The sequence below is a fragment of the Erithacus rubecula genome (assembly GCF_903797595.1).
Source record: "Erithacus rubecula genome assembly, chromosome: 2".
NCBI classification, from domain to species: domain Eukaryota; kingdom Metazoa; phylum Chordata; class Aves; order Passeriformes; family Muscicapidae; genus Erithacus; species Erithacus rubecula.
The window spans coordinates 99,914,763-99,938,735 of NC_136685.1; the positions used below are offsets into that span (position 1 = coordinate 99,914,763).

General features: G+C 41.6%; 1 protein-coding gene across 2 annotated transcripts in view; it reads left to right on the forward strand.

The window, feature by feature from the left end:
* Positions 1–23,973, forward strand: part of VPS54 (VPS54 subunit of GARP complex) — a 45,083-nt gene that overhangs the window by 20,009 nt on the left and 1,101 nt on the right. For both annotated transcript variants that reach the window (XM_079324244.1, XM_079324245.1), the window contains 15 exons: positions 771–897; positions 1,912–2,019; positions 4,313–4,368; positions 5,857–5,953; positions 6,431–6,768; positions 8,596–8,725; positions 9,148–9,329; positions 10,050–10,162; positions 11,443–11,506; positions 13,498–13,603; positions 16,979–17,066; positions 17,960–18,081; positions 18,183–18,263; positions 21,511–21,618; positions 22,469–22,563. In XM_079324244.1, the coding sequence (XP_079180370.1) occupies positions 771–897; positions 1,912–2,019; positions 4,313–4,368; positions 5,857–5,953; positions 6,431–6,768; positions 8,596–8,725; positions 9,148–9,329; positions 10,050–10,162; positions 11,443–11,506; positions 13,498–13,603; positions 16,979–17,066; positions 17,960–18,081; positions 18,183–18,263; positions 21,511–21,618; positions 22,469–22,563 (1,815 nt within the window). The remainder of the gene's footprint in view (positions 1–770; positions 898–1,911; positions 2,020–4,312; positions 4,369–5,856; positions 5,954–6,430; positions 6,769–8,595; positions 8,726–9,147; positions 9,330–10,049; positions 10,163–11,442; positions 11,507–13,497; positions 13,604–16,978; positions 17,067–17,959; positions 18,082–18,182; positions 18,264–21,510; positions 21,619–22,468; positions 22,564–23,973) is intronic.

The window sequence follows — 23,973 nt, forward strand, 5'->3', positions numbered from 1 at the left end:
TCACAGCTCCTCTTAATTCTCATTTGCAAAGTGTCTGTGTTTGTTTGTTTTGTTAAAAAATAGGCAGTCTGATTTTTACAGATACTTGTTCCCAGTTGTTACTGGAAGTTGAAAAGCCTGGAGTGTTTGACATCTCTCAAGTTCCCGCTTTTAAAGGGTAGTTGACATTTCTGATGTGAGAAATTCCCTTGTGGTTCTGTATGACAACAGTCTGCAAAATATGGTTTAAAATCTCCCATACGTGGGAAAAACATTTTTCATTTAGAGCAGCATAAAAAATGGCAAATTTAAAAACTCTTGTGTGTTCTCTGAAAGCCATCCTGTCATGTGAATTGAATCTGTGACCACATCAAAAGCTCAAATGATTGAATTAAAACTTGTGGACTGATGATCCAAGGAACTTAACTGGCAAAAGAAGTATTCCTTCTTTTTAGCTCCTTTATACTGACAAGCACTGAGTATTCTTAGTTCTGGTTCACTCATTGGGAAAAGAGGTACTTGGCACCTTCCAAAATAAAAATAAAAATCCCTATTTCCAAATTTTATCCTCCATCAATATTCAAGTCCATATGTTTTGGTGTAAGGTGACAGTGCCTCTGACAAATGCATGATTTCAGCTGCTCTGAGGAGTGAAAGATTGGAGCCTCCCATTAAGCCAGTGTAGACTGCATGGAAATTTCCTGCTGGGTGGTTATTTTCTTCAACTGTGAACTAATGATTCATTTTTAGGTTGATTATTTAGCTCATATCTCAATGGCTGTTTTTCTTAGGCATCTTGGCTCACAGCTTTGTGAACTGGAAAAGCTGATAGATAAAATGATGATTGCAGAGTTTTCAACTTATGCTCGCAATGATTTAAATAGACCCCTAGAAGATGATTGCCAAATTCTAGAAGAGGTATGTCTGTTATTGAAATAAACTGTCTCATGAATATGTTTGCACTTTAACATACTTAATTAGTGCCAACTAATTCACTCAGGTCCCTGGTAGCAGCACTATAATTTTAGACTATTTATGTTCTCTTCCACACCTCTCCCCGCCTATTTATTTTTGTGTGTGATAAGATTAAATAATTCTAATTAAACTCTGAACAGCAATGCAGGCCCACTTTATTTTTTCAAAATAATGAGGTCTTTGATTAAATGTGTACTGAGTTCATTTCATTAACCTAAGCATGTAAGTGGAAAATAACATGAACTCTCATTGACTTGTTTGTAAAATTTCAGTTTTGCAGTGAAAGCTGATACTTGCATGTTGTTCTTACTCTGTTTCCCCATGCTTTTGTGGTTACTTACACCAAGCATATGTTTTCCTTGAATGCATGCTTCATTCACAGTATATGTATAGATATATATTCCTCATTCCTCTGAAGATTATAAACATATGAAGTTATTGTGGTTGATTTCTAGCCCAGAAAAGGTTTTTTGGGATTTTGCCTGTGGGGCTCTTCAGTAATTGCTAGAGCCTATGACCTGTTCAGCCTTGTTTAATCCATTTCATGCTGGTGGTTGGCAGTAGCCCTGCAATGCTCCCATTTCTGCCCTGTGGTTTCTTGCCCTCTGTGCTGCAGCATGCCAGCCTCTCACTCAGGCTGTGCAAAGTGTCAGTCTTGCTCAGGATTAGGAAACTCACTCATGGTTAGAAATATCCACAGGTTTAAGCACTTGTGAATGAGCCCAGTTGAGGAATTGGAAGGAAAGGGGGTGGGAGAAAGAGACTCAGCTGATAATTCCACAGGGAACTTTTTTGTATAGGCAAAGCTTGGCATTAGTCTGGAGGAATTGGATTGACCTAAATGCAGTTCACTGTGTGCTTGATACATGAACTGCTGTGCAGTTTCTTAAATTTGTTTCTTGTCTTCACCTTGATATTTTTCACGTGTTTTGTTTTGTTTAAATTTTCTCTTGATAGGAGAGACTGGTATCTCTAGTATTTGGACTTCTAAAACAAAGGAAGCTAAATTTTTATGAAATATATGGAGATGAAATGATTAATACTGCAAAGAATATAATTAAACAGGTAAGAAACTTTTCTAATGTATCTTACAAGCTTTCCTCTGCCCCTTGCAATTAATTTTTTAGTCATTAAGAGCAGCTCTGATGAAGGCTTTTAGGTGGCTGATGGTCTGTCAGAGCAGCTGAGCTTGCAGACACTTAAAGGGCTCTCTGAAGCACAGAGGTGTTTACAGAATAACATTGGGAAGGTGTAGGTAACGTAAGCTCTCTGTTTTCTTTGTAAAATTAACATTGTTTTGAACTTCCCTTTCTCTTAACATTTGGCTCACTGAAATACCAGTTGTGTCATAGCACTGCATTTCATTTAAAAGTCACAACAAAACAAACACTCCAAAACCTCACTACAAACCTCTCCCTCCAAATACACTGTAAAGCAAAACCCTCAAGTTATTGGTATAAACACATAAAGGAGAATCAAAGAACTTGCCAGTTTAAAAAAATTAATTCCCTGCAAATGTTCTTGCCTTAATTTTAACACAGACCTAGCATAGGCACATGATAAAAGGTTGAAAAACACCCTTGCCTTTTTTTTTTGAGAGAGCAAGGTGAAGTAATGGAGAAGGTAGAAGTGCTTACCTTTAAAAAAAAACCAAAAAACGACTTAAGTCCCAAGTCCTTTTCTGCATTGGTGTGGTGGTTTGCCATTTAGGGCAGAGTATCTTTCAAGCCAAAAAAACTTTATTGATAAAACCAGCTCAAACCTATAATTGAACAAAATTCATATTAATTCTTTGGGGAAAATACATTGGCTATTTTGGATAGTGACATGATGACATTTGTTTGCAAACAGATCTTGGGCTGATCTTAGGGTATGTATTTGATACTTTCAGTTTTACTCATCTTGTTTGCATGCATATGTGAGAATATTGTGTAAGAATATTTTTTTTTTCCCTGGAGATATGTGATTATTCCAAGAGCTATGTCTGATGTGCTATGAACTCCCTCTGATTTGTATCTCAAAGGCTTAGAGATGGGTGCTGAGTTGAGCATCTCCTGTCCTCATAGGACAGTCTGCATTTCACAGCTGCATTGTGGGTTGGGAACCTAGTTTTTAAAGTTTGGATTTGGTTTTTTATACTCTTATTTGAAGGTTTTTGTTTTAAACCAAACTTGGCTGTTCCAGTCCCTTTCATATTGTAGCCCCATGGTTCTGTTGGTCTGATTGTACAAGGTAGATAAGCCCACATTGCTAGCAAATAAAAAAAAAAAATCATTTAAAACACCAAGATAAAGTTGTTCATCTGCCTGGCAGTCTCCACTGGCTTTTTGCTTGGCTGCATTAGCAGTCATAAGGAGACTTTTTTTTTTCCCCTTCAGATTCTTTGTTTGATCATATAATAGACAATGCTCCCTATTTTTCTGCTCATTCTTGGTCTCAAAATGTTTTTTCCATTCTACTGCGAAGATTTAAGTTGGTTTTTTCAGGTTTCCCCTCTGTTTAATAGTAGACAACATTTAATCAAATTCCAGTGTAAATTTCTGTTGACTAAGGAAAATATGCAGGATTTGAGTATTCCTGTGTGGTTTGTGCAATGCTTTTATATAGGGGCCCATTGTCTCAACTCTTAGGGATACTTTCCTTAATAAAGGAAACTGTTTTCTTGCCACACCTCAAATGTACTTCCTCTTCAAAAGCATTGCTGGGCTGTTTTGGTCAGTGAGTTTTAGTAGGTTTTTGTTGCCAGGCAAGTGTAAGAGCAAAAGTTTGCAAGCACTGAACACACTGCATAGTTCAAGAGCAAGGTTCTGTTCTTCTTCAGAAGTTTCTGTACTAACCACCATTATTCAGAACACAGGTTAAACCTGTGTAGCTTGAGATGGCAGCCCTCAGTCACCACTGGGATTGTGCAAACTTGCTTAAAGCAAGTTCTACTCTACTACTACTACTCATTTGTTCATTTTATTGGCTGGTATTTGGGAGAAAAGCCCTTTTTCAGTCTGAGTAGAGTTGATTTGTACCTTGGGCTTACAAGTAATGGAAAAAGAGATTAATGAAATGGCTGTAAAACTGGAGATGTGTTTGGAATAAAAATTGTACTGGAGACCTGAGGAAGCTGGCCAGGTTTGTATGCACCAGTTGCTTTGGGGGGTTTCTTTTGTTGGGTTTTTTGTTTGTTTGTTTGTTTTTAGTGAAACAAGTTGTTAAGTGATACAAGTATGTCTTTCTTTGCTTATTTTACTTCTCCTTATTTAACTTGAGGGTTAATGTAATATGTTTGTTATGAAATTGAGCAGTGGTTAGAAAGAAGCTAATGTGATCTTTTGTTTTGTTTTTTTTTCCTCTTAAAATTTGACAGTGTGTGGTTAATACAGTGTCGCAGATAGAAGAAATAGATACAGAAGTAGTTGTTAAGTAAGTATGCAGCCAGAATTTTTTTTTTTTTGGTGGTGGTGGGTGGAGATAGTATAATTTTTTGTTTGTTTGTTTATTTTTTGGGTTTTTTTAATCATAAATAATATTTGCATTCTAATTTTTGCTTAAATTTCCCTATAATTAAGGATTATACTTCTCTTGCATCTTAAGACTCTACCTTTGTCCACCTCTGGGTGGATGTTATTTTACTTCTCATTCAGATTCTAATGTTACCTTAAATCTACCTTTTAAATAAATACTAAAATTCTGTGAATCTCACTACATGGAGCATATAGCTTTTGAATATATGGAGATACTTCTTAAATAGAGATATCTCCACTTGAAAGCATTCCCTGTTGCCATAATGTGGGACTTTGTACTAAAACATGTCATTAGTTCAAGTTCCTCCCCATAATCAAGAACAAGAGCTATCCAGAGAGGAGACAGACACCTTTAGCCCTAGAAAGGGTCCATCAGGAACCTCATCAAGCCCAGCAAAGGCAGATGCCAGAGGAGAGATGGAGATGGAGCCAGGCTCCTCTCAGAGTTTGCACAGAGGGCAGTGACCACAGTGTGGAAGATGAGAAATGCCAGATGAGTCATAGGGAGAATCTGTTCCCCATAAGGTTGGTCAAACACTGGAACACAAGCCCAGAGGAGCTGTGAGATCTGTGCTCTGGGACTGAAGCTTCAACTGACCCAGAGCTCAGGGCCCAGAGCAGCCCAGTGTAGTTGGATCTGCCTTGAGCAGGGCTTGGCCAAGGCAGCTCCAGAGGCCCCAGCTCCAGGGGCCCCTGCCAGCTTCTGTTTTTTCTATGGCTTTATGATTCACTTGACTCAGCAAAGTGTTACCCCAAGATAATAAAAATAGTCCAGCTGATAGAGCAAAGTGAGTTGTAAAACCTGCACGGATTTCATACCCAGATTGAGAAATGACTGGGCACAGGGTCATTTTTACACATTGGATATTTGGTCACCATTCTCCAGTGTTTAGTGTTCTGTTCTTGGGTCCCAGCTGTGTATTACAGGGTTTAATTTTTGTTCTGTCAGTGATTTTTCTGCCCTTTTGCCACAAACAACTGGCTTGTACTTTAATAGCAGAAGTGCTCTCATTTCAGTGTAGTATTTTTTGTGATTTTTTTTTCCTCCCGTGTGGTTTGTGAAAATGTTATTAACCCATCCCTTGTTGGTAACACATACTTACCCCAGGGAAGAGAACATTATGCCCAGGAAAGAACTAAAGGGTAAATGTGAAGATTTTTTTCTTACAGTATGATCTAATTCTATGTTCCTCCTTCCCCACTCCATTTGCATTGTGTTGATCATGACTGTTGTTTAGGTGGTGTCTGTTGCTTGCCAGGTAAAAATCTATGCAGTTTTCCTTATATTTGCAATTCCATTTAAAGCATGTTTTCTTTTCCTTTATGTGCCAGTAGGCATCATGGTCAGCAAACAATTGCTGTTTGCTGAATACTGCTCTTTTTATAGGCTTGCAGACCAGATGAGGATGATGAATTTTCCTCAATGGTTTGATTTACTGAAGAATATTTTTTCTAAATTCACCATCTTCCTCAAGAGAGTCAAGGTAAGACATGAATTTACAAACAACTTCACATAGTTCAAGCATGAAAGGGAATGAAGTTGCTTTTCCATTTGGAGTCTTAAGATGTGGTTTTGCATGTAGAGTTCAAACTTCTGATTGAACGGAGATGTGAATATCAGCATCCAGGGCAAAAATGATTAGTGCTAACAAAGAGAGCAGTGGCAGAGATAATACTTCTTTTGCTCAATTACTTCTATTCTAAGCTGCTAGGGATTAGGACAGAGCTTTTGTATGTGTTAGATTGCTCCAAACGAGGTTTCTTTCACCTGCCTCAGAAACATCAGATATTGGTTGCCATCAGACAAATGGGTCTGCCTCCAAATGCTAACTACATGACAGAAAATAAAGCCAGGATTTAGTTTAATTTTGTGGGCCAAATAAAATATCTTTCTAGCACAAGCTTGTGGCACTGGGTTTTGGGGTGGTTTCTTTTGTAATAAAAGTTGTATTTCGTTCTAGGCAACGTTAAATACTATCCGTAGCGTGGTTTTCTTGGTTCTAGACAAGAACCAAAAAAACAGAGACCTGGAGGACACGTTACAGAAGAACTCTGCTAAGGAGAGCATGGTGGACAGCGAGGTGGCCTACCTGACCCACGAGGGGATGTTCATCAGCGACGCCTTTGGCGACGGGGAGCTCCCAACCGGAGCAGCCGACCCGGCCTCCCAAAGGAACACCTCCCCCAACAGCGAGCCCTGCAGCAGCGACTCCGTCTCGGAGCCCGAGTGCGCCACCGACTCCTCGTCCAGCAAGGAGCACACCTCCTCCTCTGTCACTCCAGGGGGAGTAGAGATGATGTGAGTGAGCACCCTGCCCGTCTCCACCCGGAACGAGGGGTGAGGTGCAGGCGGTTGGTTCTGGGCACACAGTGCAAAAGTGACTTTGGAGGAATGTGCTTTGTAGGTGGGTGCAGTGCAGTGGCTCTCCCCCTAGAGACTGCCAGCAGAGCCTATTGCTGTATTTGCCTTTCCTTCACCTCTACATGTAGTGGTACATGGACTGGTTTATGTCACTTCTTCCAGAAAAGAGCCCCTTCTCCATTAGTTTTTCTGGGGAGGCCACTTGTGTAGAGAGCAGGAGAGATGTGTGAGATCTTGAAAGACAGATTGTTTGTCATGCCTTTAGCAGACAGAAGCATTTCTGTTCCCTGTTCATGTTCCCTATGGTTATTTTTCCTGGTGTTTTTAGTTTTGGATTTTTTGGTTGTTAGTTTTGTTTGGTTTTTTTTTAAGATGGCTTAATGGAATACACCTTGATAAATTCTAGAGAAAAATTTTCTGTTTGTCGTCAACTATTTGACCCACATAAATAAATCCATCTCAGTGCTTTGGTTACATAGGCAGTGCTGCTCTCAGGTGTTCCTGTCTCCAGAGTTCCAGCCTCCTGGCATCCTTTTATGCACCTGTTCCTTGTGGCTGCAAGTCATAGCTATCTTTTGAACAGAACAAGGCATAATGTGTGTGAAATTCAGGCATGAACCATTTCAACAGCCGGCATGTCTGGATGCAGAGTTATATGAAGCAAAGCTGAAATACCACTTGTTACCCTGCTGAGAGATGGAAGACAGCAAATGGCTTGCTCTTACTGCTTGGTCCTTGAGTATCTGTACTTATGTGTTGAAGCAGCTGTTAGTTTTGATAGAAACCTTCCCCACCAAATGGGGAAGGAGATAGATTTAAAGTAAATATGCTGTGCATAAAACACAGGCCTTTGTATATCTGAACATCTGTCATGTGGTGGAGGATAAATTATTTATGAAGAGGAGTCCAGAGTTATGTGGAAGAGCAGGGAATGGGAAGGGGGTTGGATCCAAACTAGTCTGGAGAACTTTGCCAAGTTTGCTAAAAATGCACCATCCAGCCAGAGCTTCTCAGGAATAAAGTTGTTTCTGAGGCTGGTTGCATAACTTTATTCTAAAATGAACTTACTTCATCGCTCTTCTGGTTTTGCTTGCACCTTTGCTCTGTGTTTGGATACACAGAGCAATGTTAGCACAGTTGCTGCTCTGTAGTGTCCTGAGTTCTCTTCTGTCGTGCTGTCAGTCCTTGGGCTGGCCCAGAAGATTGTGGTCTTCACTAATGGCATCAACCATGAACAGCAGAGCTGTGCTAAGTGAACAGAACAGTAGACAGTTAATCCAAGCTTTTGTAAAAAGCAGCACCTAAGAGCCTGGAGTCTAAAAAGATAATAGAATGAAAGATAAATAGATGTAGGCTGTGGAGAGTACAGATATCTATTTTAGGCCTTACACTTGCATTGGAAGAGAAGTGCTGTGTTTTATCTGTCATGCTTGTGATGCAGAAGTCTCACAGGAGCTAGGTAAATTTTAACTCAGTAAATTATTAATTACATTTATTGTATCAATGGTTATGTCATGTTTACTTAGATCTTTAATAGCAATTAGAATGCAGAATAAAAAAGCCAGGATGTGCCATTATGCATTTCCTTGCTACAAGGGGCTGACAGGACCTTGACAGCATCTTAGAAGATTCCATCTGCATAAAGTGACTTTGGTGATTAACTGACTGCATTTGACTATTGCTGCAAGGCTCTTTCCTTCTGTGTGCAAAAATACTGTTTGCTCCATAGACTGATGCTCAGCCAACTGGTTCTGTCATTTGTAGGATCAGCGATGACATGAAATTGACGGACATGGAGCTGTTCAGGCTGGCAAACAATATCCAAGAGTTACTTTATAACGCCTCTGATATCTGCCATGATCGTTCAGTCAAGTTCCTCATGGCAAGAGCAAAGGTGAGCAGCTTGGGTCAGACTGCTGTGGTGCCTCATGCTTGGTAAGCATTTGGTTACTGTTTTTATGAGGTTTCTGAAGTAGCACCCATGATGGGTATACAGGAACTGTTCCTGCTGCCTCAGTCTCTGCATGGTCATGCTCAGAGCACACCAGTGTTAACGTAAATCATTGCGAGGCAGTGTTGGTTTCTTCTGCCTATTTCTTTCTCTTTTTAATATTCTGATTTGCTTCGTGCAGAGAGTGCATGTCTGTGACAAGGTAGCTGCTTACACTGCAGTCTACCCTGTCTGTCACTTGTACTGGTTAAATGATGTGCCACTTCAAACTGTAGTAGCCCTCAGACATGCTGACTAGTTATTTCTGTATGTCTCTGAATTTTTGTGGTGTTATGTCTCCTTACAATGGTTTTCTTTGCATGCAGGATGGCTTCCTAGAGAAGCTGAATTCCACTGAGTTCGTTACTCTTTCTCGACTGATGGAAGGCTTCATCTTGGATACTGAGCAGATCTGTGGCAGGAAGAGCATGTCCTTGAGAGGAGCTCTTCAGAGTCAAGCCAACAGATTTGTGAATAGGTTTCATGAGGAGAGGAAGACAAAACTAAGGTACCTCTGGGTAGACAATCATTGTGCTCTTCCGTGAATAATTTTATGTATCATATGCCAGCTGAACACAATCTTTTGTTGCCTAGATTGGTATGTTTGTTTTATTTAAAAGCAGGGAGTGAAAAAACTGTATTAAATCCCAATTATTTCCACTTGATTTAGACTTTTACTGTTTTCTTAATTTCTTCAAACTGAATTGTTCTACAGCTACTTAAACAAGTACAGTAATGGCTACAGAAAATACATGAAACTAACATTGAAGGGCAGGATTGCTCTGTTTCAGGAGTTTAAGAATAATTTACTTTATTTAAAAATAAAACACTCTCAGCTGTTTTCTAAAAAAGCTCCAAACCGCTCAGAGGAATAGCCTGGCCAGTAACATCCATCAAGTCTGTTTGCTCTCATCCATCAAAAGCTGTTAAAAGTCTGGTATTTATACATTACTTCATTGGCGATGATCTCATAAAGACCTTTATTGCCTGGTGTAGTTTTTGGTCCCCTGTGATAGATTAAATGAGCAAATTGTGAGATCTCTTGACCAGCATAGTGTTGTTCTGTTTTGCTGCTGACAATTGTGGGCACCTCCTTCTCATGAAGATGCCTGACGTAACATTTTGGACCTGTGGTATTTTCAAAATTATTTTTCAGCATTACAGGCAAGTGAAATATCAAGACAAGGTATTTCTTTCTCAGCCTCCTCTCTTTTGTGTTTATAACCAGCTTGCTTTTGGACAATGAGCGCTGGAAGCAAGCTGAAGTTCCTGCCGAGTTCCAGGACCTTGTTGATTCCGTGTCAGATGGCAGAATTTCTCTCCCTGAAAAGAAACCAACAGGTGTGTGCCTTACAGTTCTGGTGTGAAATGAATTTATTATCTGCAAGTTCTGCTGTTGACTATTGATGGACATATTCTGATGACACTCTGGATCTGTTTGCTTGCTGCCCTTTGTGGGGATGAGAAGAAAATTGATGGCTGCTGTCTTTTTTTTTTTCTGTTACTGATGTTGAAATGCCTTGTGCTGAAGATTATCTGTCTATTGTTTGAAAACGCCCAGAAGTGTTAGCACAGTGAAAGAGCTGCCTTTTTATACAAATACTCCCAGTGTAGAAGCTTGCAGTCTCTGCACAAATTCAGTCTTTTCCCACAAGGTACTGCTGAGGAATTGCAAGGGATTGAGGAGCACGTGCATGTGCTCAGCCCTCTTTGTGTGAAACAAAGCCTGCTCCTTCCCACTACTTCCTCTGCCAGTTCAAATGAAAGGCAGCATGCCATGTGGCTGCTCATGGAAGGGAAAACTCATGTTTATTCAATTATTTACCTTGCCACAGAAACCTCATTTGACCTCAGAGAAGTCACTTTTTCTTCCTGCCCACTTCCCCGTGTGCACCATGGGGATGCTTAATGTGTTCTTACCTTGTGGGGATACTCATCCTATATTGCAGTGATGGCTGGGGGAAGTGAATACCCAGAAGAGGAAGGAAACATGCAGAGAGGTGGAGAAAAATGGCAAGAGATTAGAGGGAAGAAAATACAGTGATGTCATGGTGGAGAAACCCTGACCTCCCAGAAGGAACATAGCAGATAACAGAGAGTGTACTAAAGCAATAATCACTCCAGTTATGGAATATGACAGATAAATATGTTCATCAACCATTGCTCATAAAATAACTTCCTTCAAGCAGATAATTTAGCATGAAAAGCTGCATCAGTAAGAGCTTCTGTTATGAAGCCTGAGGAAAAAGTAATTTGAAACTAAAATATTAATATACACAGGAAATCACTTGAGAATGTATATTAGAAAACCTAGTGGCTTTTTCTGCCTTTCTTCTATTTGTAGCCTGTTGTATTTGGAGGTTTTAAGTCCATAATGACTATGGGACTATGAGATTTTTTTGATCTAAAAGCACAGCAGATAATGAAGTAACTTTATGGGTTGTAAAAATTTTGATGGGTGATCAGCTATTTAGTAAATCCTGTAAAAGAGAGAAGTGCTTGCTACAAAGATTGTGGGTTTTCTCAAACCTTAGCAAGTGAACACAGTCTTTTTGTAAAGCATTTTTTGCACTTGTTTTTAGTCCAACTCACTCCTTTTCTTGTCTTACTAAAATATCTAGCTACTGAAGAAAGAAAACCAGCTGAATTCCTTATTGTTGAAGGACAAAAATATGCAACAGTTGGGTAAGATGCACTTTTTTCTCTTAGCAGTGGGTTAGTTGGCAAGAACTTTTGAGTAGAACTGTGATGAATGCTAACCACTTTAGCAATCTTATTTAAATTAAGAATCCCTCTCCTTTCACAGACTAGTTTCTCTTTGGTTCCCAACAGTTACAAAACACTACAAGCTCTTTGCCACATTAAAATGCCATTTTTTCACTGAAAGGCTAGGTTTTAATATATAATTTTATTTGAATGTTTTTTCCAATTACTTCATGGAAACACACACCTGAAAATACAGGTTTGTTTTCTGAGCACACTGTTATTTTTTGCAATCTTGTTCATCTCTGGAAAAAGTTGTAGACTCTTAGAATAGATTGGGATGAAAGAGACTTTTAAAGATCATCTTGTCCACCCTATCTGCAGTGAGCAGGGACACCTTGCACTAGGCCAGGTTGTTCAGAGCCCTGGCAATTCGCCTTTGAATGTTTCCAGGTCTGGGGCATCCACCACCTCTCTGGCCAGCCTGTACCAGTGTTCCACCATTCTCATTTTGAAAAATTTCTTCCTTATGTCTAGAGTGAATCCAGCCTTCTTTGCTTTAAAACTGTTTGTTGCTCCTTGTCCTATCACCAGTAAACTAGAAATCTGTCCCTGTCATTCCTATAAGCCCTTTACATACTGCAAGGCTGCAATAAGATGTCCCCAGAGTCCTTTTCTCTCCAGGCTGGACAGCACCAAAATACCCAAGTTGGTTACTGAATAGTTGCTTATCTTATTCAAAATAAGCATCTCAGAAGCTGCATATGCTATTTCTTGGTATCCTGGCTCATTTTAATTGGAAAGTGGTTTCTTAAAGCTGGTTATATCAGACACATTTTAAAATGTATGATACCTATTTATTACATTTTAAAATGTATGATACCTATTTATTTCTTTCATTTAAAAGCATGCTGTGTTTCCAGAGACTGAGGCTTAAGCATTAATTATGCATGGGAGTGTTTTTGGAGAGGGAGTAAAGCCTGGAAGATCTCACTCCCTGGAGTTCTAACATCAATTTGCACCAAACTTAAAAGGTGTGATGTACAGGATGTCTTAGACCAGCTGTCATTTTATAAGTTGCTTCATGATGATGTGTCATTATTCAGTTGGAAACAGAATCTGATGGCTGAGAACTTCTGTGCCAGGCAAATGATATCACTGCTGAAGAGCATTTCAGGTCGAGTAGGAGCATTGCTGTAAAGGATAAAATTTGCTTAATATATGATGTGTTTGATAATATACCTCTGCTCACTTCAAACTTGTTATATTTAGCTCTGTGAAGCAATTGGGAGCTTCACAGTGCAAATATTTGCTTCATTTCTACTCTGTTCTACATCCAGTTTCATTGCATCTAATCACATAAAATGCATTCATCACAAATGCCTCGTGTTCACAAAACATTCTCCAGGTGTTTATTTTCAGTTGACTTGTCATCATCTTTCTGCACTCTACTGCCTAGAGGAAGAAAGAGATTTAACTTTTTGAAATGTTAAAATCTCTACTCTGAACGTTTAATCTTGCCTCAATTTTCCTGCCTTCTGTGCATTTGAATTCAAAGCAGCATACTTGCTGTATGAGGAGCCTGCTTAATTCCATCCAGTAGCTCCCAAATTCTCCAGTGCCTGCTGACTTCAGGAGAAATTACAGGTGTTGAACATCTTTGAATATTTGGTGCTGTTTCTTCACAGCTGTTTGTGGCTCCTTAGCATTTCTTACATATTTTTCAGAGATTTTCTTTTGTATAAAGTACTCCACATACCACCCTGTGGAATGGGTATTGGTTGTAACTATATCTATGTAAATCTGCTTTTATGTTTCACTTCTGCTCCACATCACTTAGTGGATTTATTCAATGCTGTAATCTCTATAGAAAGCATTGGGTATCTTTCTATCAACATGGCTGGCCTGTGTTTGATTTTTTCAGTATCTTTTGTGCACTGAGATGACATATTTGGCTTTTTCTTCTTTTTCAGGACAGTATTGCTGCTAATAAGAATAATCCTGGAGTACTGCCAGTGTGTGGATAACATTCCTTCCATCACCACTGACATGCTGACCCGCCTGTCGGATTTACTGAAGGTATGGCTCCACATGTGCCCCAGTGCCAGGCAGGGGCAGGCAGGGTGCAGAGAGCATGGCTTACTCTCAATGATACTCATGTGTTTCTGTGATTTCATATAAATTATAAAAATTATCTAGGATCATTGTGTTTGCTACTGTGCCATAAGAAAACCTTTCAATCCAAAGGCATTAAAGATGCAATTTGTTGTGGGAATTAACTCTGGCTGTTCACGAGGAATATTGGAAATCCCATCTAGCAGTATTTGACATAGCTCCCTGTCCTTCAGGCTGGGTGTAGGATTAATGCTGCTGAAGGAAAAGCAATTTGATCCCAGATGCCACAGAAATATGTATCTATATTGAGGAAGGAAACAAGTTCCTTGGTTTTTACAAATCAGTAGAAGTATAATCAGTAGAAGCAGGAAAAATAGTATGAAAAAAGGGATGAAGGTTCTGTTGTAAAATGTAAAGGTGATGAAACACCAGAATTTCTTGGTTATTTATTTCTCACTAGAGAAGAGCATAGCTGGTAAAGCCCAGACACTGCAAGGTAATATAAGTAATCAATAATAAAACGAGCACATTAATGCACCTTAAAACCATCATATATATATACACACACACACACACACACATGTATCTATATAGACTCCAAAGCCTAGCAGTTAATTTATGTCAAGGTTTTCACTTGTATCTTTCACTTTTATCTTGTATTCACAAAGGTCATATCAGGTATTTGAATTCTGAACATGAGGCATAATCAACGAAAGATAAACAGATTCAATCTCCAGTATTTTACATAAGGGGGAGGGCAGGGGAGAGGAAACAAACTCTAGGAGATGGACCTTTAAATGTTTGTCCTATTGGTAGTTTGTATTTGAATAAATATGCAGGAAGATTGCTCTCTGCAGTTGTCATTCAGATTCATCTGCAAATTTCCCCTTTTAAAAGCACTATCCAAGGCACATCAGTCTGTCTGAGCCTGCCTCTATTCAAGTCTCCTTCAGCTGCTGTTTCCCTCAGAAGTTGCAGCACATTTTCACAGGTAGAATAGCAGTGGATGCATCAAACATGCCAGATTTGCATACCTGTGTTACTTCCCTCTCCTTATCTCATTCTGCCTGTTTGTGGTTTAGTTCTTGGTATTCAAACATCATGTGCAGTTTAATTACTGTGTTTTTTATCTGTCAGCAAGGTACCATCAATTGGAGAGATGTCAAGAACAGCTAGGAAAAACTCATTTATTACACTTTGAACAAAATAGAGCCACTCCAGGTGTCCTGGCACTGTACTTTTTGTTTGATAGCTGTCAGAGCCAGCAAACTTTGAGAGTAGCAAGAGCTAGACTTGATTGTGATGGAAAATGGGAAGAATTCCCAGGTAATGAAATTCCAGGCAGTTCTGAGCTGTGGCTGCAGCCTGAGTGAAATGACATCTGCTTGTGGGAGAAATCATGGAATCCTTTATATTGGAAAAGACCTTTAAGATTAATCAAGTCCAGTTGTTTACCTAACTCTGCCAAGGCCACCACTAAACCATATCCCCAGGGCTACATCTACACACTTTTAAAATACCTCCAGGGATGGTGACTCCACCACTCTCCTGGCCAGCCTGTTCTAGTGTTTGACAACCCTTTCAGTGAAGAGATCAGCTCTAACATCCAAACCGTGGCAGAACTTGAGAACATTTCCTCTTGTCCTGTTGCTTGTGGAGGAAGAGACTGACCCTTACCTGGCTACACCCTCCCATCAGGGAGCTGTAGAGAACAAAATGTCCCCCTGAGCCTCTTTTTCTCCAGACTGAGCACCCCTGGCTCCTGGAGTTTCTCCTCATCAGACTTGTACTCCAGACCCTTCTCTGGGCACACTCCAGCACCGCAGTGTTGTGAGGGGCCCATACTGAGCACACATGGCTGTAATTACTGGGGTTGTTCAGGTGGTGCAGACAGGAGAAGGCTCCTGGCCTTACTTCTGGGTGCAGGAATGCTTTCCTCCCAGCAGGCACAAGGAGGAGGTGTTGCTCTGTTCCAGGCATTCTGCTCCCTCACTGCTCTGTCTGCACCAGGCCATCTGGGAACAGTCATTGCCACAAAAGGCAGGGGACAGTAAGTGTGCCCAGCACCCTTTACAGACCAAGTTTTTTATGGTTTGCCTCACAGTTAACACTAAACTGAGCTAAATACCTCAGAGGAGCTTAGGCTGTGTGGCATACAGCTGCCTTGGGCTCAGTGATTCTACTTTAAAATCCAGACAGAGGCTTAAGAAAAGTTCTTGCTTTTCCAGAGAAGATGAAGTGAATGTGAGGCAGTTTCAGCCCCTGTCCTCTGTCTGAGAGCAGTGTAGGTTATGCCTCTCTCAGATCAGGGGCCACATGTAGCTCTGGTTCATTTGTGGTATGAGGTCTGGGTTGCTTTTCTGGCCCTGGATGCCTCATTGTGGCAGCCCAGAGTTGGAGGAGATGTGGTTCATGGTGACTCTGTGGACATCCATTTTGTGACTGACACCAGGCAACAGCCAAAAAATTATTTCCCCTTTTTGCACAAAGAGGGTTGAAATTTTGGGTTTGTTTTTGCATTATCGTGAAGAAGGACCTGTGAAGTGGAATAGTGCCCCTGCCCTCGAACAGGAGGTCTTTGTGAGGGCAGTCCTCTGTGTTGCAGACACAAGCTGCAGGGCAGCCTTGTCACAATTTCTTCTGCATCTTCAGGTGTATGAGAAAGGGTCAGGTCTCTCTGAGTTTTGCCTCTCAATGTCAACAGACAGTTCTGTTCAAATATGAGCCTTGGGACTTCTGCTGTACATTCAGTGCAGGAGTTGGGAACAACAGCAGTGACTTTCCTGCTGCATCACACAGGCCCAGTCTGGAATATCTGGTGTCTCAGGCTGGGTCAGGAAGCAGAATTCCAATGTAAGACACAGAACATGCTGATAGCAACAGTCTTACTGTCAGGAGGCTTTGTTGACCTATGTGCTTTTAATGGTAACTTACTTTCTCTGGAAGTAAGTTATGGAGATCTGAGTATGAGCTGTCCACAATATCTGGAATTCTTACAGCATTGGCTTTTCATCTTCTTGGCATTGTTTCTTAAATCCAGTATTTCATAATGTTACAAATGTAGATTCAGTCACCTCAGAGTTTTAGTGCTTTCAAGTTTCCTTCAACATCAGCAGTAGAGAAGGTCAAGAGCCTGAGGAGAAACCTTTTGTCATGGTGATTTCCACTCTGATATTATGTGGCTACTCTACTGAGGAAAACTAGTGAAACTCTGGAACTGGCCTTCATAATAAACTTATTTAATCTTGCAAAATTCTGTTGATGGTGTTTCTAAGCTGTGGGTTTATGTAGTTGATGAAGAGTCAATATGTGTTTTCACTGTCCTTCTTTTTCTCACAGTATTTCAACTCTAGAAGTTGCCAATTAGTGCTTGGAGCCGGCGCATTACAAGTTGTTGGCTTGAAAACAATCACTACGAAAAACCTAGGTATGGATTTCTGTATTTGAAGTGTCAAAGCTTTTTCCCATGCCTATTAAAAAACCCAAGTGCAGAAAAGCCCTAAGTATCTATGATAAGCTGTGTTTGAGTTATGGGGCTGTGCGTGGACAAAGAGCATGATAAGACCTTGCCAATTACCTGCCTGGAATGTAGTTCTAAACTTTCTCCTGAAATTAAGATCCTTTGGTTGATGGGTTGCAGCAGGTGTTTAAATTAGAGTTCCATGTTTCAGGATGAGAAACTGATGAGATTACCAGTCTGCATTTCCCTTTTCAAAAGGGAGCAGCCTGATGAGGATGGATTGAGAGGCTGTGGGCCACACCTGGGTCCAGTTTTTGCTGCAGAGTGTTCAGCCAGTGTGGTGACCACGCTGGCACCCATGTGTGTCCTGCTGCTGGCTCAGGTCCTGTTGGAGTTGGTTTGTTTGGAATCCTGTTGGCACTGCAGCAGGAGCAGGTTCAGGGCAGGTCAGTGCTGGCAGGGCAGGGTGTTGTGTACACCACTGCAGCAGAAACTCTGCTGCCTTGAGAACATGGTTGCTGAGGCTAAGTAGCTGATGAGTCAGGTCTTTAGAGATCTCTCCAATGTCTGCGTGTGCTCAGGGCTCAAAATGTCGAGTAAACAATCAAAGCCTCTTGTAAAATCAGTCCCTTATTCCATCTTACCAAAGCTGAGTATGAGCAGCCAGGTACCAGTCTGGCATCTTCATGGGGTGGGGGTTCCTGGGGAAACAAACATGTCCCTCCATGCTTTTAGAACAGACAAAATCCCACCATGTGAAATTGTGTCAGGTCTGTTACTTATGTCAAAGGAGTCACAGTTGCTACAGAAATGACACTTCCTGTGTAATAATCACGTTATTTCTCTTCCTGGATTCACAGCCCTTTCTTCACGTTGCCTCCAGCTCATTGTACACTACATTCCCATTATCAGGGCTCATTTTGAAGCTCGGCTGCAGCCAAAGCAGTTCAGCATGCTCAGGCATTTTGACCACATCACAAAGGTAATTCTGGCATTTCCTGAAATGCAAGGTTTTGCTTTTCAACTGGACTCTGAAGAACACGAATGCCACTAGAAAATGAAACCTGCTTTCTTCCCTTACAGGATTATCACGACCACATAGCTGAAATTTCAGCAAAGCTCGTTGCCATAATGGATAGCTTATTTGACAAACTATTATCCAAGGTAATGATTTATGGAAATAATTATATACTCTCTAAATTGCTGCTGAGTGTCTCATTGTATACAGTCTAGATGTTTCAAATGAAGTCTTAAACTTTCCTAACCAGGACTTGAACTTATTTTAACTATAGAGATGGAAAAGAACTGCTGTTCTCATGAATGTGTCTTGTGTTCACATTTGCCACCTGGGTGTCAATCACCTTCATCCCCAGAAAAATTATATGTTTCGTTGGCTGCTTCAACAGGAGCAGCAGTGCTGTGGCTGGCACAATGCTGGGGTGCTCAGGAGCTGAAGTGCTCTCCTAGCACTGGCAGCTCTTGTCTGCAGCCAGGCTCAGCCAGTCCTGTTCCTGCTCTTTCCAATGGCAAGGGCGGCGTTTCTGGCAGCTGAGGAAACAGCAGGAAAGTGCTGAGGAGGAAGAGTTTTGGAGGGGAATGGGCTGCAGGCCTGGGGGGACTGAAGGTCTGTGCTCAGCAGTCCTGCTCTGGAGCAGCATTAGTACTCCTGGTGTGTTTTGGTGTTTGAACAGTGCTGCAGTGTGGTCCTTGGCTTGATCTACTCTAATTCACCTCAGGGTAGAACATACTGAGACATCTCTTTGGCCCACAGATACATAAAGTATCATGACCTTTTAAAGCTTAGTGCTGTGCTTTGGATCTTAGGGTTTTGGGGGAAAAAATGACCTGTTTGGTGACAGGAAGAAATTAATTTTTTCAGGTGACAGGTGTGATTGATTGGCCTAGGCCAAAATCTTCCTTCACAGAGCTCATGAGAAGCACAGTGACAGGCTGATGAGAACTGTAGTGGGGCTGTTGCAACAGGCAGCATTTCTGTCTTCCTTGCTGTTTCTGTTATTTTATTGTTACTTTATGCTGTGCTTTCTCATTTAATCTGTTTCTTTGGTCTGTCAAGTAGTGCGGCCTAAACTTAGGGTGAAAAAAAAAAAAAGCTAAAGCATTTAAATGGGAATTTTCCACTCCTATTGTGTTAATTTTTTTAAAAAAATGTGTTTATGCTCTTCTCTAAAGACCAAAATGGTCATCTGCATTTTGGGGGTTTTGTCCCACATGAAAGTAGCTATTATGTGAAGTAACATGGCTGTTTGGCCACTGTATCTCTTGATAACAAAAGACAAATGCAAGAATTTACATTATAGATGCTAAACAAGTGTAGCCCACGACAAAGCAGGAATACAGTTTATGTTCTTGATGGCAGGTAGTGAGAACTCATCCCTTACTGTCCCTCCATCTTCACAGCCCGTTGTCCCTTTGGGAGCTGGCACAGGATGTAAACTGGGTCTATTCTTGTCCTTTAGAACTCTTGGAAGTGCTTGGCCCATATGAATGCAGCCCACAGAGTCCAGAGCCAAAGGATGGTTGATTTGCTTCCATTCCTAGCACATGCCATCATTTGGCTCATCTTGTTCCTAAAAAATTAAATCTTGGTACTGGAGGCTGTGAAGAGCATAAACCCAGGACATTTGCAAATAGGCATGTCAGTACAACCATGTCAGTGTGTTCCTGGATTCAGGTGTTTTTCTGAGTCCAACTATTTCAGTGTCCTTTGGATAAATTGGTTACCTGCTCTGAGGTGTGTAAATCCTCACAAGTGAGTTCCATAGCAGTGCATGCCCAGCACACTTCAAACCCAGAAATTCCTGTTTTGTAGATGAACAGCTGGTACAGTGGACAGGATGTTGACTTGGCACTGGGTAATAGAAGCAAGTTACTTCTGCATCTCCAGGCTGTGCTTCCCCTGGGAGTTCCATGGCATGGGAGTCCTCACCCAATGCCACTGAGACAAGACAGTTCACAGCAGCATGGGCACTTCCCAACAGCTATCTTTGGCAGGGAAATGCAACAAGAGTGGGGTTATTGGACAGTGGAAATAATAGAATCAACAAATGGGAAAGGCTTGTTCATTACCATGAATGGAAAAAATCCAGTGCAAGTTCTGAGCTTCTCTTGGAACTTGCTGTCTTGTGACTGTTTGGACAGAAGAGCAGTGAGATTCTTTCTAGTCTCTTGTGGTACTATTATTATTATTATTGTGGTAGCTGTTGACCTCAGCTGCAGATAGAAATGGACAAAGATCTTGGGGTTCTTCCTGGGGCTGCTTTTCCCCCAAGGATGGAGTGTTGGGTGTGGCTGTAATCATGCAGGAGCCACTGCTGCAGCCTCCCAGTTCCCTCTGGTTTAACAATGTGCAGGGAAATTGGAAACAATTTCTTGCTTAACTTCCTTGCCTTGAGGCATGCTCAATCCCTCAAGCTGGGTGGTTGTTCCCTGTAACAGAAAGCATTATTTTTCTGCTACTTCTCCTGTCAGAATTAGGCCATTGGTTTGGATTTTCTGTAAAGACTGTCAAAACTCCCCATCTCTTTTTTTTTTCTCTTGTTCTCAGACAAGCTTTGTTCTCTTTCACAATTCAGGCCTACATAAAAGCAGGCATCTCCTCCAATCCATTTGTAAATGATGCAGTTACAACAGTTAGTTTCTTTCCTGAATTGTGTAAGGATCCATGGGGAAGTGTCGCCCTCCCAAAGGTGGCCTGCCAGTGTGTCACCCAGGCCTGTGATGGCACCTCCACCTGTGAAGCCTCTTCACCTGGAACTGCAGAGCTGGCTTCACTGTTTCTGGGACAGGTTCCAGTGTTTCTGAAATCCTGTTCAGATCTTCCCTATCCAGAGTGGGGACATAAGAATTTTGTTCCCTTTGTAGCAAATCTCTTGCCATCTGGTGTTTTCCAGTGCCTTGTTTGTTGGATTTCAGGCACCAGGAGAAGGGACTTTGCTTTTACTTTGCAGAAACACCTTGGAAAGCAGTGTTCTTGTGGGTTTTTTTGTATTGTGATGTGGTTGGGTTTGGTGTTTTTGATTTTAACGGTAAATGGATGAGATGTCAGGAGTTTCTATTTATTTATGGTTTCCTTTCCTTGATTCTTCAGAAATTTAGATGTGCATGGTCCTAGACAAGCAGTTTTCTTTCAGGAAGTAATCAAGGGGCACATTTCTCAGAGAAGTGCTTGTCTGTCACTGGCTTGTACCAGTCTGAAGGAGAGGGCAGCATCTGCAGTTCCTGGCTGGATCAGATCATGCCCAGCCACCCTTTTAATTTGTCATGTGCTAAATGGATCTTGATTCCTGATGTTATTAGCAAAGCAGAGCCCTAGGTGGCTGTTGGGAGCTCTCCTACATAAACCATTTTAAAGTGGCAGAAAGGAGTTAACTGGTTGTGTGTTTATTTCCAGTATGAAGTGAAAGCCCCTGTTCCTTCAGCATGCTTCAGGAATATCTGCAAGCAAATGGCAAAGATGCATGAAGCTATATATGATCTCCTTCCTGAGGAGCAAACTCAGGTGAGTGTTATTTTTGAGCTTCATCTCACAGCTTGCCTGCAAATGCACATGGACTTGGGAACAAGAGAGACTTTATCTGGGAAGAGAGGAATTCTTTTTTAAGTCCTGGTGAAACCCACACGTTAAAGAGTTTGGCAGCAGTCACATGGGCAGCTTGGGCTGAGCTGAAGGAAGTATTCCAGTGTGAAGGGAGAATGATGAGGCACACAAAAACAATGGATTTCAGGATTTTGAGCTGTTTTTTAATATCTAGAGATGGCGATCCAGGAATTAGTGCTGAAATGCTATGCAAATGGCAACACTTAAGAGCTTGAGTGCAGCCCTTTGAGAGGATTATTCTGTAACACTGCTCAGAATCAGTGGCTTCCAAAAGTCACTAAATGTATGACACACCCAAATTGTACCAGATGTGTTTTTGCAGGATTTTGCTGCAGTCATTGCTACTGTGGAGCTGCAAAAGGACAGAAGGGACCAATCCAGTCATTGATTGCAAGTTGTCATTTCTCTTTCACATTAGATTAAATGGTCCCTTCTAGCACAGGAAAGAGATTTGTTGTCTTCTAGGCTTAGCACAAGTTTCTAGATACTTCAGACAACATAGAAGTTCATGTTCCAAAGAATGTATCCTCTAAGTGCCACACATAGTGAGTAGGTGGGGGTGCCCTGTGTGCCACAGCTGCATGTGGCCAGAAAGGTGAGGCCAAAGCTCTGGAGAAGGAAGAGTCATGTGAGTTGCAAAAACAAAACCTGAAGTCAGTGATTGAGGGTGCTGGCAGTGTGTTTCCCCTCTGGAGACAGTGATGTGAGCATGGGCACAGTTCCTTTACTCTGCTGCTGTGGTTTCTTCCAGATGTTGTTCTTACGAATCAACGCAAGCTACAAACTGCACCTGAAGAGGCAGCTGGCACACCTCAACGTGGTCAATGATGGAGGACCTCTGAATGGGTGAGTCGGGACTCTTCTCTCACTGTTTAAATAAGCAGGCATTGTCTTCTGCAGAATCACAGAACCAGGTTTTAGTACGTCCCATTTGGAGCTTCCTTACAGTAAAGGACACGACTTGTGCCATTCCACAGTAACTAGCAGTGCAGTCCACTTGGTAACAGACTGGGAGCTGGAGGTTGTCCAACTGGGAACTTGCTTGTAGGTGTCCTCAGCTCATGGATTGCTTTCTCTCCCTTTGTGTGACAGCAGCAGCCACAGTTTAATTAGCAGGAATTGTGTGATTCCTGAGGCAGTTTAGGAACGTGGATGGTGACTCATGGTGCTGGCAAAGTAAAAATAGGAGAAAGCAGCATTTAATCTGTGCAGTGGGCAGCTCTGCAGGAATGGTTTTTAGAGCAGAACTAGATTTAAAACACATTATGCTCACAGAGATTTTCCCTTTCCCTGACACAGCCCACTCCATCCCTGAACAGGTCAGCAGTACCTGTCCTGAGAGAGGGCACCTGGCTGTGCCTGCTGTCCCCACCTCCCAGGAAAAGCTCTTGCAGGCTGAATTCTGTTGTCAGTTACATTGTCCCCTGAAACAACAGAGTTCTTAGTTGTTCCTGGTGACCTGGGGGCAGTGATGTATTTGCAGTGTAGCAAGGGTAAATGAAACTCATGGGCCTACCCACATGCAAGAAAAGATTTCTTAGGTTGCAGAAGTCAGAGAAGAAAGTTGATAATGTTTCAGATGTCACTAGAATGAAAGTTCCTTTCCAGCTTGTTGTAGCTTCTCCTGCTTATGTGCATTCCACCTTTGTGCAAGAGGTTATCTGAACTGTTCTCTGTGCTCGTGGTGTGTTCACGAAGTGACATTCCATTGCCTTTGCTACTTACAAGGTGTTTGTAACCAAGCTCACAGAGTATCCACTGCAGCTCCGGCTGAAGTGAGAGCTCGGGATGTGCTCGGGCTGTCTCTCAGGGATTTCCAATCCCAAACATGGTGCTCTGCTGCCTTCATCCTATGCTCTTGGTTTTGTTCTGTCCCTGTGGCTGGATCCCTTTTAGATAGGATGGTTGGGGCAGGTGTTTCCCAGCAATCAGGAGTTCTCAGCTGGCCCAGGACTATCTGATGGCAGCAGTTTTGTACTTCAGACACATCTCTTAGGGAGCTGGGGCTGTGTGAGAAGGGGAACATCAAACCCTGGATGACACTGCTGTTCCAACAGGCTTCACTGACCAGGTTTTTAACATGGTTGTCTGATCCCCATTCTGTTTGAACTGCTTGTTTCTGTAATAATAGTAAAAATCCAGGCCTGTGAATCCAGTTTAACTTTTTTACTATGTCATTGCAGCTTCTGTTCCTACATCTTGCTAGGAAGAAGCATTGTGATCTCTGACCTGTTTCAGCAATATCTGAGAGATTTT